At 38.2% G+C, this 19,336-nt stretch overlaps 1 protein-coding gene across 3 annotated transcripts; it reads left to right on the top strand.

Moving 5' to 3' along the window:
- On the top strand, positions 1–18,618 carry josd1 (Josephin domain containing 1). Of its 3 annotated transcripts, none has more exons than XM_061908994.1 (5): positions 1–510; positions 879–1,481; positions 1,555–1,683; positions 9,485–9,679; positions 9,817–11,566. In XM_061908994.1, the coding sequence occupies exons 2-5, from the start codon at positions 1,168–1,170 to the stop codon at positions 9,902–9,904; spliced, it is 726 nt and encodes a 241-aa protein (XP_061764978.1). In that variant the 5' UTR covers positions 1–510; positions 879–1,167; the 3' UTR covers positions 9,905–11,566. The 3 variants fall into 3 exon arrangements, with proteins under 3 accessions (XP_061764978.1, XP_061764976.1, XP_061764977.1); XM_061908992.1 differs by lacking the exon at positions 9,817–11,566 and adding an exon at positions 14,644–18,618 and having other exon boundaries at positions 222–510; XM_061908993.1 differs by lacking the exon at positions 9,817–11,566 and adding an exon at positions 14,640–18,618 and having other exon boundaries at positions 258–510.
- The last annotated feature ends 718 nt before the right edge of the window (positions 18,619–19,336 follow it).

Genomic DNA, 19,336 nt, shown 5'->3' with positions numbered 1-19,336 from the left:
TCAAATCAAAATCAAATAATATGATTTCATCGGCGATGGCGATCACATGCTTTTCAATGAAAACTGTCCGATACAGTTCACAGTTTACATTGCAAATTGTTGTGTATCAAGTGATTATGTATTCTGTAAATGTGTTTATTAGTTGATAAAGAATAAGATAAATATGGACAAATAAGTATGGAATTAGTGTGCGTGATGGGTCATGCAAAAAACATCTTTGTTTTTTTGTCTTGACCAAGATTATTTTGATATTGAGTTCGAAATAGAATAAATAAGAAAGAAAAAAACACCGAAGGTGTTCACTGGCCCCGCCCACTTCTGAGTGACGCAAACAGCAACATGAGGTCAGAGTGACGCTCCCGCGCATGCGCGCTAAGCAGACGCAGTCGAGTCACTTGGTGAAAAGTGGCTAAAGACAAAGGACACAACTCCCCTGCGAGAAGGAACAGAGCCTAGTTTCATCCCCTCAGAGCGGCGTGCCACATTTGCGTGTGTGACGGCAGAGATTTGGTGAGTTGTCGTTAACCCAAAACAAGTTATTAAGCGTAACGAGGAGTCGCTGCTCGGGCTTGTTTGCTCAAGACAACGTCGCGTCAGTCTGTCACACTGTGGTCACTTGGCTGCAATCTGGCCATGAATGGTGTATTTCTTCGTAAATGTGACATTTGAGGGATGAGATAAGGCGAATGTGTGTGTTTGGTTCTTTTTGTGCTGTTGTTGCCAGCTAACTGAGCAGCCAGCTTCCTTCTAGCAGCTGCTGAGGATGTTTACCTTCTCATTTTTGGGTCTGCTGACCAACATGGGAGTTATTTATAGGGAGGAACGTGTTTCTTTTGGCAATTCTGACTCCTAATGTGTTTTGTGATTTGCTCGGACAGCTTTTGGACACCCCGGCCCTTTTCCAGTGGAAGTTTGGCCGCCTCGCGATGGAACAAAAAGCCCGACTGAGGATGGAGGAAGTCACACTCATCTCTCGTCTTTAAGAAAGGTCTCTTAGTGCCCTGCCTATGTCCCCTTTCCAAGATAAACCCAATTTAAACCCTCACCTTCCCTGCAATAGTCCACAAACACAAAAGCGCCTCTCTTCCGAGCGGCTGAGAGGTTACCATGGCGATGGTTGTCATGATGCAGATTTAGCTTCCTGAAGGTGGTGGCCAACGACCCGAGATGGGCAGCACTCCGTATCCAGGCGGGGAGTGGAAGGGGAAAGGCAAAGGAAGCCTCCAGGACTTGGGGTGCATGCCTTGGAAGGTCAGCAAGCAGAAAACTGGTGGAGGGGAAGTAGTTAGAGCAGAGAAGCGAGAGCTTTCATCCTCCTCGTCCTCACTCACGGCGCCGCCACTTCTTCAAACTTCACCTACGCGTCCGGCTATTTACCATGAGAAGCAGCGGCGGGAGTTGTGCGCCCTGCATGCGCTCAATAACGTCTTCCAGGACGGTTCGGCCTTCAGCAGGGACACGTTACAGGAGATCTACCAGAGGTGCGTGTCCATATTGTCCACCTGTTTGCTTTCTCATTTCTTGTGAACGACTTTCCTTGTCGACTCGTTGCAGGCTTTCTCCCAGCACTCTGGTGGCGTCTCACAAGAAGAGCATGCTAGGAAACGGTAACTACGACGTGAATGTCATCATGGCTGCCCTGCAGACGCGAGGCTTCGAGGCAGTTTGGTGGGATAAAAGAAGGTCAGTGGAGAAGAAGTGTTGCTCTAAAACGTTGGTGTGGAAGTAAATGATGTTTGGTTTGTGCGCTAAAAGCTAGTACACACATTATACAGATTTCCCCAAAGTTTTATAATCATTAGCAGGGGCGTCTAAGTGGGGCCCCAAGCACGGTAAGGGGCTGGGCTTTTGTAAAGTTTGAAAATGCAAGAAAATAAAAACAACAACGTAGTAAATGTTAATAGGAAATAGATATAATAAGTTAAACAATAAAGTTTATTGAAAGATTACTACACCCCCCTTATGAAAAATGCAGAATGGGTCGTTCAACCGGGATAGCGGCAAACCTTTCATGAAATATTTCACTCAACACAGATGTCATCAAAGCTCACATTTTTAAGCATTTAAACACAGCGCCAACATTTTGGAACCAAGATGAAGTGATAGAAGAAAGGTAAACATTCAAAAAATATATATTTGTGGCAGCCCAGGAGGAAGTTTTGTACAAGTGTTACTTTTGCATTTTTTTGCATGTAACTGAGGTGCGTTCAAAGAACGTTGATTAAAGTTACAAACAGAGGCGTGACTAAGTTTTAAAGACATGGAGAGAGTTAACTCCTGGGAGATGCATTTATTGTACTATATTCATTGTATTATTATGATTCGTATTGTCCACTGATAATAATGCCATGTGTGTCAGCTAATCTCTACTGTACACTCTGAAGTAAAGGAAAACTTGACAGATTTTTATAATCATTTTCAAATGAATAATTAATATTATTCAGAAAGTAATGGTTAGTAGATTATTTAAATTCATATTTTGGTCATTTTGTATTGATATTAACTTTTTATATTTCAAAACAAAAAACAATTATTAAGGGAGTTTATCTAAATATGTTAAGTCAAAAGCCTAATTAAGATTAAAAACTTATTTCAACCAAATCCCTGCAATAATTATTTGTTTTGCATGTACACATACAAAGTGTGTGTATGGAGCTGCGACGTTGGGTTTAGGGTGGGATGGGGGCCAAGAATTTTCTTCTATGCCCTGATCGTTAGACAAAAGTTTGTTACACTTGCGCATGAATACTGTTGGTGTAATACCAGGATGCAGAGAAGGCAAGTGACGTGCAAGTAGAAGTTCTGTATTGGGTACCAAAATTAAGGATCACTACAGCAGTAGATCAAACAAGGCAAAGCAATCCTAGACAAGGCCAAAACACAAGAACACACAACACGATCTTTGGAACAATGAACCAGCGATAGACATTGAGGTACAAGTGAGCCTCTCAATTGCCAACACAGAACAGGTCAGGAACCAGCGCTCTGAGCAGAGGTAGAAATGTAGCTTGTGGGGATAGGAAAACATTAAAAAATAACTGTTATCAACGCCATTACTTTTATTAGTATGAGTAATCTAATTAATTACATTTACGCACGTTAAAACGTCTTACCGATGCATTTGATGTATCGTGGCACACCACATTTAATGTGGTTTTATGTCAACAAGACGGCGTTCAAAACACAGCAAGTTCAATGCAGGAAGTAACGTTTTATTAGTGAAAGCAACAACCAGCACCACACTAAAATTATTTTAATGTTAAATAGGCAAAGGCAACATCAAACAGCGAAAAACTTGTAAGCTTAGTACACACATATACACACCCGTACTACTACTATGAGTAAATAATGAACAACAAATCCATGATTGAAGTGACAAGCTGGAAATTCTATATACTGTACCCCGTGTGTAGACAAGGAGACAAGACAGCCATTGAAGCACATTCAATCTCTTTATTAACTATCGCTAACACAATCCAGTGAAAAGATTCAACAATTTGCCGGCAGTGCCGCAAAACTGCAGCTTCTAAGCTAACAAACACAGCTGAGCTAAATTGATGCTCTGAGCGCACTCTCGCTGACGTCACATGTCACTTGGCAACAGACACCGCCTTCTAAAGGCACACATTATGCTCTCACTATGCTCAAATATGCCAGATATTTCAAGGTTTTTTTAAAGTAATGCATTAATTACCTTCCCATGTGAAATAATGACATATATTGAATAGTAATTATATTAGTGATTCAGATATTTTTTTGGTAAACTAATAAGTAACTATGAATAATTACTTTTTAAACTAATTTTCCGAACACAGGCAGCCTGACATGTTAAACAGGAAGTGGAACTTAAAAAAATAAGAGCGCTCGACGGGAAGTGGAAAATAAGACACCGGGGAAGTCCACTCACCTGTGACACAAAGAAAAAGAAAAACACTTGTTCATCATTTAGAAGCAGGAGTAGAATCACAAAAAGCCAGTCCTAAAACAGGAAGAGAAACCAAAATAAGATGACTGGACAGGAAGAAATACTAAAAACAGGAAAAATAACACAAAAGTCCAAAACAGTCATGATGGAACTCAGACTGAATCTGGGAGGTGTTCCTGCAGAGATGTATTGTTAATGGCGGCCAACTTTTTTAAACCAATTTTGCTTATATCTTGTAGACATGTTCTTCTCACTCCACTAAAGCTGTGTGTTGTGATTTTGCTAACATCCTTAAAGTGGAGGTGTTTTGTTGCCTGCGCGTAAATTTCTAATTAATTTAACTTACGGAGTTGAATAAGTGCACCACCATATGATGGTGTGTCATAAAAATAATAACGAAGGCAAAACAGTTGAGAAATGTCCTCCCTTTTGTGAGCAGAGGTTCAAGAGTAGAAAAGTTGTCTTACAACAGTACTTCTCAATTTTTTTCTCTTACGCACCCCCTAAAAAGAAGAACATACTCCCCTTGACCCCCATCTGTGACTATGAATACTATGAAATTGTTATAAGTACACCTCTGCCTAACATTTTATCCTTATTACTTTATACTTTAACCGACAAAACCTAAAATAAATATAAAACAATTTGTGCTGATTTGTTCTTTTTTAATCAAAATGAGCAAGTCAGGATTAATGGCTACAATAAGCATGTTTGTAATGTCCAGCTTTTTGAAGCGGGGTTTGAAGCACGATACTGATAAAGCATAATATCCGGGGTCCCCTGGCATCACACCGCGTTCCCTCAGGAGTCCCCCACTATTTGAGAAGAAGTGGATGACACAAAAACTGAATCATCTATTTTTTATTTTGTTTATTTTGCTTTAGGGTCACGCAATACAGACGACATGTGATAAATTATATCAATTTAGCTAGTGATAGAGATTTAAATTATATCGCCATATCATGATAATGCATGTAGATTACACATTCTAGCATGGCAACGGATGCGTCCTCAATACAACGTAACATCCTTCCTTCGCAAGTGCCTTCAAAGTGCTAAGCCACTTCTAAGTCACTAATCCTCGCCTCCATGGTGGCAAATAAACTCTTTCTTATGAGTAAGATCACCACTGGAGGACCATGAACAGCTAAACATGCTACACTACACAGAATACAAGAAGTCAAGCTGAACACTAAGATAGAGCTGTTGAATGTGAAAAGGGGTGGGGCGGGTTGCTATAAATGTCAACAGTACCGATACAAAGTATGTATCAGTATATTGTTGACACTACAGTGATTAGCTTAATATGTCTACTATCATAAAATCGTTTTCTGACCCTGAACACAGAAGGACCTTACAAGTGAAAACAAGTAAAGGAATTAAATCAGAGCCATTGGAGTTTATTCTTGTTGTACTATTGACTTAATTTTGCTCAAAATATTGTATGTGACAAATGGGAATAAGGAATTCATTTTAACATTTAGTTGATATTGTTCCACTCCCATCCATGTTTTTGTTTGTTTAGTATTGTGATCAAAAATGTAATCATTCAATGATCTTGAAACTTTGAAATATCAGCAATGGTGGTCTGCCTCTGTAACTACCGTACTTGGCATTGGATCGATACCCTAATTCAGGGGTAGGGAACCTATGGCTCGCGAGCCATATGTGGCTCTTTTGATGATTGCATCTGGCTCTCGGATAAATCTGAGCTGACATTGCTTAACACGGTAAGTAATGAATAATTCCACTTGTAATCACAGTGATAAAAATAACGTTCAAAATATAAAATATTGTCATGCATTTTTATATTCAAGAAGGTTGTAAGAAGTCATTTATTTATTATTGGTTAGTGTGGGGCTTGCCCTCCAGGGGGTTCTTCAGACCACCAAGCACTGACATGAGACCCAGTTTCAGGGTTACAATATTGTTTTATTCTTTAATAAGTATCTCAGTTGCTTTCCAGCAATTGTCTTTTTCTCTTTCGTTCTCACTCGCGCTCTGGTTTCTAGCCCCAAGCTCGTCTCTCCTCCTGGCTGCTGCTTATAACATAGCGACAGGTGATCAGATAAAAAGGCCCAGGTGGGCCGTCTACGCACCTGTCGCTGAATTCGAGGCCTGTCCTGGCAACACCCTGCTTCGCTGCAGGCCTGCAGGCCACGCTCCCTCCACAGTTAGCTTCAGAATAACAATTTTATTCCAAAGAATAAGAGACCTCTCTAGAAATGTTGGTCTTTCTTAAAAATGCACACGTTTTGTTGTGTTCATTGTTAACAAAAATATTATATGGCTCTTACGGAAATACATTTTAAAATATTTGGCTTCTTGGCTCTCTCAGCCAAAAAGGTTCCCGACCCCTGCCCTAATTTGTAGTATCGTCCATAACTAATGTAAAGTATCCAAATAACATGAGAATAAATGCTTAGTACATTTTAACAGAAATGTAGATATAACCCTGTTACAGCAGAAAGTAACCAACTATTAACAGTAGATTCATAATAGTACTGAGAAAATAATACAAAAGGAAATGACGCAATTTAAATTGTGATATAGATTTTAAGTTAATTATTGCCTTGCAAAGCCAATCAACTCTGACCGATACTTTAGTTAATTTTGGTCACAGGTGGTTACCAGCTTAATTATTATAATTACCTCCATTGTGGCAAATAAACTACATTGCTTGGTATCTAGAGTATCATCATCAACTTTCAGCTAGATATCATCATCACTGAAGGACGAAGCATGTTTAACACGTTAAGAGCAAGCCAGGAGCAAACATGTTCATCGCTAAGCTCGCTTGAAATAACACAATAAATAAATGCTTGATTTTTATTTACATGAGTTTGAGGGCAAAAACCAAAAAAATCAAATGAGTACTAGATAGTAGTTTTTACTTGTTTAGTTATTGTGTACCATTTACTTTACAGTGATGAAACAATTGTATGTAATCAAAGACAATAAGGACCTTGTTTAAGCAATGTGTTGATGTTGTTACTGGGGTTGTCCCGATCCGATATTTGGATCGGATCGGCCGCCGATATTTGCCAAAAAATGCATATCGGCAAGGCATGGGAAAATGTGATTACAAGTGGAATTATTCATTACTTGCCGTTTTTTTTTTTTTAAATCCGGTGTTTTCCAACACACCGATTTAAATAATACATTCCACTCTTCTGCTGCTCCCTATGCTCCGTTCCGCATTTTCCAGCACACCTTCAACACATCCACAGGCCTGTGTTCTAACCCTTAAGACAGCCTTGTGAATTAAAAGTTATGGTAAAAATGTCTGCTGTGTGGGTTTATTTTACCCTACAAAACGAAAAAGATGAAGAGGTGGAGTGCAAAACATGCCACAATAAAGTCTAGCGTGGTGGTAAAGTTGTAAGACATTTTAATGGCTTGCGAGTGAGAGGCTTTTTAGCACTCATCATTGATAAACACAGGAGCAGGCTTACACCTGAGCATCTTGAAGTGCTCGTCTTTGTTAGAAATAATGTCCCCATTATGCTTGGACTTAAATTATTTGCCCCCCATGACTGGGGCAAACAATTGAAAGGAGTGTGTGTATGTATATATATATATATATATATATATATATATATATATATATATAATTTTTTTTATATTTTTTTTAAGTTAACACTTGTTCAAGACCAAGTATTGATGCTGAGTTATAGACATTTTATCCCACTCAGGTTGTGTGTTTTGCTTTTTGTAATAATGTTTACAGCATTATTTGCACTTTATACTGTTCACTTTTTTACTGTTTAATGATGCCATTTCTGTTTGTCATGTATAATTTTTTCTACTTTGTGTGTATCCTTGAATACCAATTGTGTATTATTCAAACTCACCTAATTCAACTGGCTAGTTGTTATCAAGAGTACTAAAACCCTTTTCAACATGAATATGACAACTAAGTAGGCTAAATAACTTTAAACTTTAATACATGCTCGGATAGGCCAGTATCGGATCGGAAGTGCAAAAACTATATCGGATCGGAAATGCAAAAACCTGGATCGGGACATCCCTAATTGTTACACTGTATGCTTACACCATAGATACATTGAAAAATCTACAGTTATTTCACGTGATCGGTAACAGTATTGTGATCGGCCTATTTCGCTCATGGATGATTGGTTTCGGAATCAGCACCATAAAACACTGATAAAAACATCCCTATTTGGGACATGTCCTGTCATGTTAGCCACTGTGTTTATGCTTACTGATTTATAGGAGTGTGCTACATTAATTATTGTAAATAGTTCAAGTAAATAGAGATTTTTTTTTTCTGACACTTTCTATGTGCTGAACGCTATGTACATGTTAAAATGTGATTGAGTTGGGATACTTAATAAGAAAGATACATAACATTGCAGCTTTTATGTCAATTGTAAAGCAATATGTAACAGGACCATAATGTATTTTTTAACAAGTTACTGAAACTTATTTAATACTGAAGTTAGGAAAGTGAGGTCTTTTTATGCTTTATCTGATTAGATAGTTTGCAGGCATGATATCACACATCTCAAAGTACTGTATCATGCCAAGTACAATGTGTATTGTCTATGATAAGGTTTGCCTAAGAGGCAGAAAACTCAACATTTTTATGACGAATGTGAGACGGTTTTGTCTGATCTATAGTGAGTAAAATATAAACTCACATAATGTAATATTGAGCATAATTTCATAACATTCATGTTTCCCTTCATAATGTTAGAGAAAAGGTATACCGTATTTCCTTGAATTGCCGCCGGAGCGCAAATAAATTTAAAACCCCTTCTCACTCCTGCGCTTACCAAAGGCATGCGGTAAAAGTAAGCATGCGCAAATTATTTTAAAACATCTTCTCACTATGGCACTTACCAAAGGCATGCAGTAAAAATTTGAGTGTGATGTAAGCTTGGACTTTAAATCCTACTGAATATCTCTTAATCTTCTTCCCTTTATGCGATTTCAAATTACCAGTATTGAAATCAGCTTCCTCAATTTTGAAAATGATGACAGGGGAAGTGTCACTCGTGACGTCACGAGTTTGACCAGGCAGTAATACTAAGCATGTGCTAATTATTTTGCGAAGCGAGTTTGACCCGCAGTAATTCAAGGCAGGCGCATACTATATGCCCTGCGGCAATTCAAGGAAATACGGTAACTGAAATACAAGATGCATTTAAAACTATAAAACAAAATTGTTTTAACGTTTTAAGAAAAAATATATATTTATAGAATGATTTACCAAGCTTATTCTAACAAGCTATGAAAACATGTCCACAAATCAATAGTGATTTCTACACTCCCTGGACATAACAGTAGGTACACAATCTGATGACTTTGTGCTGTTGTTGCTAAAATATTTTATTGCGTTTGAGTAGTTTCTTTCCGGTGACAGTGTCAATCAAAACTTTCGTTATCGTAGATACTTGCAGTGGTAGCCTTTAAATACTGTGGCAGGCGAATAAGACAATAAAATGATTGTTTTTAAATCTACCTTATAATACACTGTTGGCACTCATTAGGGACGTGAGGACAAATAGACAAACGCCATCTTTGTTCTACCAGGGACGTCGGCAGCATTGAGCTGTCCAACGTGACCGGCTTCATTCTCAACGTTCCGTCCAATCTCCGCTGGGGACCACTACAGCTGCCGCTCAAACGCCAGCACTGGATTGGGGTGAGAGAAGTCGCAGGGGTCTACTACAACCTGGACTCCAAGCTGCGTGGCCCTCAACCAATCGGGAGTCCAGATGATCTCAGGTGAGGGGGGCGAGAGATGGAACAATAATAATGCTGAGAATATTGTATCAACCGCATTGGTTAATGTCTTATGCAGATAATGTCATGTATTTCTCCTTGAATTTAAAGCAGTAATTCCCAACCACTGTGTATTCCAGGGAAAGGAAGGTTCCACTAGCAGCGACACCATATGCAATATTTACAGGACAATGGCAATATAAACACATAATTCAGAGCAATCAGTAAAGGATCAAATATAATGATCAAATATGAATACAAAATGCAAGTATGATTTAAACCAAGGCAGAAAGTCATGTATTTGCACAATGTCCCCTCCCTCCCTCCCAGTGAGGAGTTTTACACTTTGATTGCATGGGGGACAAAGGAGTCTGTTGGTTTTTGTCTCTGAACAGACTTCTCTGCGCACTGATGAGTGTGCCGTAAAACAATGAAATGCTCTTCCATGATACTCCAGGAGGCAGACAATTATCTTGTGTTCCCTTCATACAACGTTTCGTGTGCGTGTCTGCTGTGAATTTTTATTATTTTAAACTGTGACCTTGCTCAATCTTGTTAGGAAACACTGCGTTAAAAGTGTATGTTAATAAACTGCAATGAGTAGTACTATGTGTTTATTAAAGGGGAACTGCATTTTTTGGCCTATTGCTCACATTGATTATGAAAGACAAGAAGACAAATGTTTTTTTGCATTCTAGTTTTTAATACTGGGCTTGTTCTAAGTAGATAACAATGCAGCTAATTGGAGTAATCCATTCAATCTAAAAAAACAATGCATTCAAAAACTGACAATAATACTTAATTTACATTCCGTAACCTGTATAATAACTAAACTGTAGCAACTTGTTATTGTAAGGGCAAAGACTGAGGAACTATTTTTCTGGCGTAGCAATACATGGTCTTGCGACATCATACTACAGTATTAGCCGTAATCTAGCTGCATCAAGACGCAGGCTTCATACTGCGTCAGCACCTGAACGGCTTTTGAGTTTGTAATGCACAACACAATGAGATTGAACACCAATCTGTACTGATTGAAAAATGTGACCATTCATGTTACAGTATCTGTCAAGTATTAGCCCACATTTCATGTTTTGTTTGTACACAACTAGCTAAACAGTGAATGCACTGTATTTGTAACAACAACCATGACGTGCTGCATGTATTATGATCAATAATATAGTGACTCACTCAATGGACAGTTGTGCGTTTGGTTGAGATGTTTTTTTTCCCGGTTTTATTTGGGAAAGGCCGCCTTTTCTGTCCACATTTACAGTCAAGTCACACCGACCTCACTCTCTCGGCTACAGTCTGCGCCAACTTTTCCCACTCTCTTTGAGCTCGCTTTCTATAAGAAGCAGTTCATCCTCTATATATTCAGCTTCAAAACATTAAGGTTGTTAATCCTCATTTGTCCAAAAATTTTTATTTTCTGTGTCTGTTACCAAGTCTGCCATTATTAGGAGATACAAGCCTTTGTTCCGGAAACAGAAACACAAATTTGCTCTGGTAACGGAAATAAATGCGCTGAGGAAGTGAGTTCCGGTAATGCATAAAATGACTTAAAGACCATAAATATTGATCATATTACTTATTGTTATGAACATGTCTCCTACTACATGCAGTGTGTGTATAAAACGTTGGAGGGTTTTAAAGTCGGTTTAGAGCAGGGATGTCAAACGTACTGCCCGAGGGCCAGATCAGGCCCGCAAACAGGTTTTATCTGGCCCGCAGGATGAGTTTGCTAATTCTAAAAATTTACCCGAATGTTTTTAATGAAAGAAACAGCTGTTCTAAATGTGTCCACTGGATGTCGCAACAGCAGTTCTTTCTATCTTTGTAGATGATGCTACATATGTACAAAATAAACCACATGATGTTAGTACATTAGTTGAAAAAATTATCAAACTACCTAAATAAGATACTGTAATTTATCTTGATAGATTGAAAATTAACACCAATGAGTTGACCGATGAACTTTATCAAATAATTTATTTAGAAAGTATAAATAACGACGAATAAAGATAGAATACTATTAACCGCAAAGTGTAAAAAAAAAAAAATTAAGTGTAAAAAAAAATATCCACCATTATGATTTTTACATGTTCAGAATGTGCTTGTTCTATTTTTAAACAAAAATCGGAAGTTGTCTTTATTTTCAAGTTATCGTGCTGTGATTTTACCAGTCTGGCCCACTTTGGAGTAGATTTTTCTCCATGAGGCCCCCGATCTAAAATTGGTTTTACACCTCTGTTTTAGAGGGATTTAAAGGCGACAAAGGTGACTCCCATTGGTGGCATTTTGCAAGCATTTTTTTTATCATCTACAGAATCCTAAAAAAAAGACGTGTGTTCTTGTGTTTCAACATGATCGTGAACGATAGGCAAATCTCCAAAAGAAAGGGCTGTTCCCCTTTAAAGAGGACACCTTTACCTGTACTATTTAATTGTGGTTTTCATGTAGTTATTATGTATCTACTTTTCCTTCTAGACTTTGTCAGCCCTCCAATGAGACGAGTTTTCTTCTTTAAAAATTTGAATTTTTTCTGGGCATTCAGCAACACCTAATTTCTAAACTCTGCTGCAAAGTATTTATAGTACCCTGATGTTGAGTCTCGTGACTATCACGTGCCAGAGGTAAGATACTTACAGCCAATTACTGCTTTTACCTGTGGTTATAATAAATGGGGCGGCACAGCTCGGTTGGTAGAGTGGCCGTGCCAGCATCTTGAGGGTTCCAGGTTGGATTCCCGCTTCCGCCATCCTAGTCACTGCAGCTGTGTCCTTGGGCAAGACCGTTTACTCAGCTGCTCCCAGTGCCAGCCACACTGGTTTAAATGTAACTTAGATATTGGGCTTCACTATGTAAAGCGCTTTGAGTCACTAGAGAAAAAGCGCTATATAAATATAGTTATCTTCACTTCACTACACAGGTCGTGATAACTTACAAGCCTATTTGGTAATGTGACGCCGCTCTTAACCTAAAAAATGGTATTTCAAGTCGCTCATTGAAATTAATTTAATTGGTGCTTGCCCACACACTCCCCTCAAAAAACAGCACAATTCTAACATGTGACATTCTGTTTGAAAATAAAAACTAACTTTTAGATTAATTTTGTATGAAACAATACAATAGAATGTACTAAAGTTAGGGATTGTTGGGCACCTCGAGATTCGATAGTATTCTGATTTTGTGGTGACAAGTCGATTCAGAATTGATTTTCGCAATGTATTATTTGTTATAGTATTTATAAGAAAACGTTTTCAAAACTGGTTTCAGGTTACAAAACTTCCTTTTGGTTGCTAACGTATACGCGCAGCAAGTAAGCATGGAGATGGGCTAAAAGCATCTTTTTAAAAATGTGTCCAATAGTTTGATTATTTTTCTATTTTTAAAATGCTTCATTGTGGTCTACATAACTTTTAATGGTGGTTATTTGGTCAAAATGTTGCATAAATTATGTTTTACAGACCATCATCAAGCAGCTTCCAACTGTCTTTTCAGGATGTGCCGTTTTGTGGGTGGTCTTATTCACGTGCCAAAGTTCTCCTGGGCAAGCTCATTTCAACTGTAGCTCCACCCCGTCAGCCATGTTCTAGTTTCTAGCGTTTCCATACGGAGTCTACTGACATACACAAGAACGAACTGTACGCTACTTTGTATTGAAAATGGCAGCAGTGGAGGATACATGTACCAGGTCTGATTCCCACTTCCGACATCCTGGTCACTGCTGTTGTATCCTTGGGCTCCCGGCGCAACTCACACTGGTTTGAATGTAGCTTAGAGATGTAGATATTGGGTTTCACCTTGTAAAGCACATTGAGTTTTTAGAGAAAAAAGCGCTCTAAAAATCATATTTTCTTGAGCAAAATGAATTTCCAGAATAACAAACGCTTTCATTGAGGTAGAACTATCACGTCTTATATTATCTAACATCTTTGACAATCAGCAGGATATTGTAAGAGTCCACTTTTTATTTATTGTTTAGCATATTAGATTTGAAAAAAAAAAAACCTTACTACCTTTTCAATTACAACAGGGATTTGAACCTAAAACCTGCTGATTTGCAACACAAGTACTGATGACGCACGTCACAAGGGTGTCCTCATAATCAATTCAGGTACAGAGCATGACGTGGCCACTAATACGTTTGGGGTCAAATTTAATATGCAGCGCTTTGTTATTCAATAATTTTCATTTGACATGTGCTTCTTCATGCAAAACGGGCCCACCCACGGATCGCACAGCCCTGCGCAGAGAGCTTGTTGTGCTTTTAGGGCGGGGTGGGCTTGATCTCTGTGAACAGAACCTGACTGGCATGAAAACGGTAACTTACCAATAGTCAATTTCATTCATGTGAAAGCAACATTAGTTACGTTAGTATGATTTCATTTTAACATTATGCTGACAGCACATTTCGGATCGGATAATGTTTAAAGTAAAAGTGGACTTCATTGTGTTACATTACTGGAGTTGTGCATGACCAAAGATCGTATATTGAGCAAGGATGGTCTACCGCATGGTGATGTACAGCGCACACAAAGTCCTCGGAAACAGTCAGTCATATCATCTTTTTATGCCCCTTAAAACATACCAAGGACATGACCTTGGTGTCCCTAATGGTGAGCAGCTAGTGCTTCATCATCTTTCTTTTGCTGATTCATCCGGTCAGTAGTGAATTCTTCACACATTCCTCGCCTAAAGTGAAGGATGAGGCAAAATCGCAGAGGTACCTACTGTACATATGTCACGCAAAATTTGGCATTTAGATTTTGCACAGTCCTTTACTCTGTGAACTTCCAAACAAAGTCCAAAATTCTGCTTTTTGATGAAGCACGACAACATTCTGAAAATGTGCTTGCACTATAGTGTGGGAAACATCAATTGACAGTACATGTCAGGTTGTTCCACGTTGACTTCCTTTCCTTTTTCACTCTTCTGTTGTCTTGTCAATCCTATAAAGGCAGTTCCTGCGCCAGCAGCTCCGAGGGAAGAACTGTGAACTTCTGTTGGTGGTGTCTGAGGAAGTGGAAGCGCAACAAACATGGCGCTCTGACAGCTGAGGACTAAAGCAGCCAATCACATCCTGGGTTTGAGATTCATTTGAGTGAGGGCCTTTTGCTTCCTTTTGGAATTTTTTTTTTTTTTTTTTTTTGAGAGGTGGAGGAGTTTGTTTACACCATTAATGGCAGGATTCTCCTCACTGGATGCAAAGCAATGAAATAAACTTTCCAGGGAGGATTTAAGAGTTATTTACATCAAGGAAGATTATTCAATTTCTGCTCTTCTTGAGTTTTTTATACAACATATCTTGATTTGTGATCTGCTGGTTTATATATTTTGTTTACTTTTTTACTCTTCAAGTCTCCAAAGTGGTCGGAGTACTCTTGAAGATAATTATGTCTCTCCTTTATCAGAGGGTATTGTTTATTTGCCGATCCTTCACTTTCACCAAAGCGTGCCCTTCTTCATTTTGTTGTGATGACGTCTCACTCCTTTATGTCAGAGGTCACTTTTTGTGTTGCAGCCACAGGAACAGAGTGAGCCTTTACCCCACAATCTTGTTTTTGGGGGTGTGGGGGGCAAAACCACTCCTGCTCTCCCTCTAGTGGATGCGTGCTGTAGTTGCAGCTTTTTTACCCCCTCTTCAAACTGTAGTAGTGGTCAAAGAAATACTGAAATACTACATGTATTTACTACAGTGGCTGATGCAGGAAAAAGTACAAATGCAGCTGGAAAATGCTACAATCACATAAATGGTGCAGGATTAAAAAGAAAAATTATGCAGATGCCATAAACAAACACAAACCTCAGAAACAACAACATGGGATAAATGCTGTAATTTAACAGAACGAAGTGGATGTTAGCCAACAAGACGTAAGATTTAGTATTGTAGAGCAACTGATTTTTATTTAGTTGAGATGATTTCAGCAATGTTTTGTTTTTTTCTAGGCATCCCACAAATGCAGTGGTTCTCAAATGTTTTTCACCAAATTCCATTTCAGAAAAATCTTGGCACCACCACAATGACCAATATTGAAATACAGTCGCATACTCAGCCTAAGCAGTCATTAAAAACAAGGCAGAGGTTTTATTTAATAAGTATATTTAATATTTTTGGCCACTGTAAGATAACACGACCATAAACGATGTTACTCCATATACAGTACACATTTACAGACATCTTTGGCGTACTACTAGATGGAACCCACGTACGTACCACAGTTTGAGAACCACTACGCTAATGTCTTAATAAAAACGGCTAACATCTGTTTTGGCCTGTGAACTTGCAGCATTTCTCTCATGCACTTGTTTTGGGTTTTGTAGTGTTTTTTTATTTTTTACAAAATTGTTTACATCCTGCATTGCTTATGCCATCACAGCATTTCCCCGATGCATGTGTTTTTTTGGTTTGGATTATGCCCCTGTCATCCACTCTAATGGACTGCCCCTAAATGACAGTCTATGATGGAAAGAATAATTTCAGCAAACCATGCCCATGTTGCACAATTCATTTTCATGCACAAAACAATCGCAGTGTGACGTGTATAAGCTATCTTTTTGTGTGCGTAATAGTGTATTGAACGAGTCCGATTCTATCGCTTGTAGCTTCAGCGAGTTCAAAGTTCAACCGGCAGTCAGGTTACTCTTCAGGCAGTGGATAAAAAGCCAATTTATCTTCATCAGGCGGCTCTCAATGGACCTTTTGGGGGTTTTTTGCTCAATTTAAGTTGAGTCCAAACCCTTAAGTCACAGTGTTTGGTCTTTTTACATTTGTTTTCCTAGTGATCCTTGGTGTTAAAACAGTGAGGAGGATATAGGTATATAATGATAAACAATGATGTGTGTGTGTGTGTGTGTGTGTGTGTGTGTGTGTGTGTGTGTGTGTGTATATATATATATGCTGTGTATATACATATATAGGTGTATACTGTATGTGTATATATGTATATATACATATATAAATATATATGTACGTATGTATGTATATATAATATATATATATACACACATTTTTCCATAATCTAAGGATATCCATGCCTTTTCTAAGATCACTAGGCGTCAATCTAATATTACAATTACCATATTTTGCCACATGAGATGATGCAAACTACAACCACGGGAATAAACCCTTGATTAAGTAAATATCACATCTAAGTAAAGTTGGAGAGTGTATAATGTTGGATGTCATGATATTGTGTAATGGATAATACAAATTGCATATATGACATGTTGGATTTCATCAAAATTCCACCAAACTTTTAAGCTGGGGGTGTCCAAACTACATAATTGATCATTAATACAGAGAATTTGAAGGATGAAGGGTCTACCTTGATACATTTTGTACAATAAATATACTAAAACCAATATAATGTAAGTCAGGGTTATTAAACTGTCGACTGGAGGGGACCATATTGCCCCTGGTATTTAACTTGAAAACATGTTTGCAGAAAATTTGTTAGAGTGGTCCTGTTGTATGGAGGAACTTGGACCTCTGCAAACACACTGGTAGATCCTTGCATTGACATTTTAACCTTGCTAGCGCGCATAAAATACTGTGGTCCAAACTTGTGATTTACTTAACTGAGAGTTCCTCAAGGCACCCCTTGAAGTTCTCTCTTACACACTTTTTTTTTGGTAATGTGATTTGCGAAACTAAGGTGATGCTGTAGATATTTTTTACTTTAGTTATACCAATGCGTTGCTCATGGTTGCGTTTTAAGTCCACTCCTTTTCATCATTTGGGCTATTCTATTCAACTGGTGTTCAGTTTAAAAAAATTGTGAGGGACTCACATTTTTGCTGCAGATTCTTAAAAACACAAAAGTGCTGCCTTAGATATGATCTTTGACTAGCTTTTTTGCACGAGGTCCTTAAAAACGGCATAGCGCTCCTGTAACTCTGACCAAATAAATAGACTAAAATCAACTGTACTGTAGAGGATGGTGGTTCTCCAGAATATACAAATGAGAAATAATAGCAAAAGGAGAAGTCCGGCCCCCTGGTCCTTAAAAATTAGTTGAATACCTTTAGCGTAGGTCAATCAATATATGCCAAACTATTTGACACAACCATCCACATGTTAGCTTATATGTTACAATAGTATTCTCCCAACTAAAACCTTTTTGATGGCTTTTAGCAGACTGGAAAACGTACATTTTACAAGAAATTTGTGTGCATATTCATTTGAAGGGACACACGAAAATCATCCAAAAACATAAGGGTTCCATTTTTGGGAGAGTTTGGTCCTTTGCATTTTTCTTAGTTTTTATGTCATGTTCGAATCTGGGATGTGATCATTTTGTTTTAGAAAGTGTCACGGACCAATAAAAAATGTGCAGTGGGGCACAAATGGCCCTCCGGGAAGTACTTTGGACCCCCCTGTTTTAAGTAGTCAGAGGTTTCATTATAAGACTTGTCAGATGTCGTATCAGTCCTGCGTTGTTGTCAATTTCATACCCACCCTGTCAAAGGGGGATTTGTCAGCAAACAGGTGGTTAATTCAAGTGACATTCACAGCAGTGCACCTGTAGCGCTTTTGAACCTGCACACAACGTTTATGGTAGGGGGGATGTCGTGTCTTGTACTGTAACGTAGGCTGTAATGTGCGGAGAGGGGAAAAGAAAATGGGTTCATGTGGTTGTATTATCGTGAAATTAGCCTTATGAGAGATTTGCCGTTGTAGCTCTTGTTTCAATGATGTATTGTCTTATTTGTGACAATATTGGCCTTAAATTGTTTACATGAAAAAACGGTTTCACATGTGTATTCCAAAGCACTAAAGTAGACAAGCAGTCCATTAAAGAGGTCTTCACTGATTTTGTTACTTGCAATGCTTTCATTGATATTCAGTACAATCACGTTAATATGTCATGCTTCAATGCCAAAAATCATGTTATAAGTTTTCCAAATGAATAAATCTAAATTTTTGTTGCATAGAATTGAATTGCTTATTATCACACTCTCATGTTGATGCTTCAATGCGGGTGTATTAAATGGGCTATCAAGAAAGGAAAGCTACTTGCTGTCTTGCCTGGTTGGGGTTCAGAGGCGTTGTAATTATAAACATGATTGCATGCCCGGAATGTGCCGATCGATCGGTATCGGCCGATTTTTGTGAAAAAGTACATGAACGGACGTTGCCAATAAATGCCTTTTAATAGTCACAAACGGCAATCCTCTCAGGTAATTATGTCTCCATACACAGTGTGGAGCCGCTCCACAAAATTAGAAATAATCACCTCAATTATGGAAAATAAACTGTATTTCTCAGTATCTTAAGTATAATTGTCAAGTATTATTGTCAATGGAGGACTAGGCTAAACATGTTACACACCAAGCAAAAACAAGGAGCAGTCAAGCTAATCACTAAGCCAGTGGTTCTCAACCTTTTTTCAGTGATGTACCCTCTGTGAACATTTTTTTAATTCAAGTACCCCCTAATCAGAGCAAAGCATTTTTGGTTGAAAAAAAGAGAAAGTAAAATGCAGCACTACGTCATCAGTTACTGATTTATTGAATTGTATAATATTGCTCATTTGTAGTGGTCTTTCTTAAACTATTTGGAAAAAATAAGAACAACAAAAAAAATGTTGAAAAATAAACATGTGATTTAATTATAAACAAAGATTTCTACACATATAAGTAATCATCACCTTA

The sequence above is a fragment of the Nerophis ophidion genome, linkage group LG08 (assembly GCF_033978795.1).
Source record: "Nerophis ophidion isolate RoL-2023_Sa linkage group LG08, RoL_Noph_v1.0, whole genome shotgun sequence".
Taxonomy (NCBI): domain Eukaryota; kingdom Metazoa; phylum Chordata; class Actinopteri; order Syngnathiformes; family Syngnathidae; genus Nerophis; species Nerophis ophidion.
This window is presented reverse-complemented; position numbering and strand designations above follow the sequence as displayed.

Excerpts from the sequence above, each read along its gene's own strand:
- josd1 (XM_061908992.1), top strand. The coding sequence starts at position 1,168 with ATGGGCAGCACTCCGTATCCAGGCGGGGAGTGGAAGGGGAAAGGCAAA. Across the intron at positions 1,482-1,554 it reads TTACAGGAGATCTACCAGAG|GCTTTCTCCCAGCACTCTGG; the intron begins GTGCGTGTCCAT and ends GACTCGTTGCAG. Across the intron at positions 1,684-9,484 it reads GTTTGGTGGGATAAAAGAAG|GGACGTCGGCAGCATTGAGC; the intron begins GTCAGTGGAGAA and ends TTGTTCTACCAG.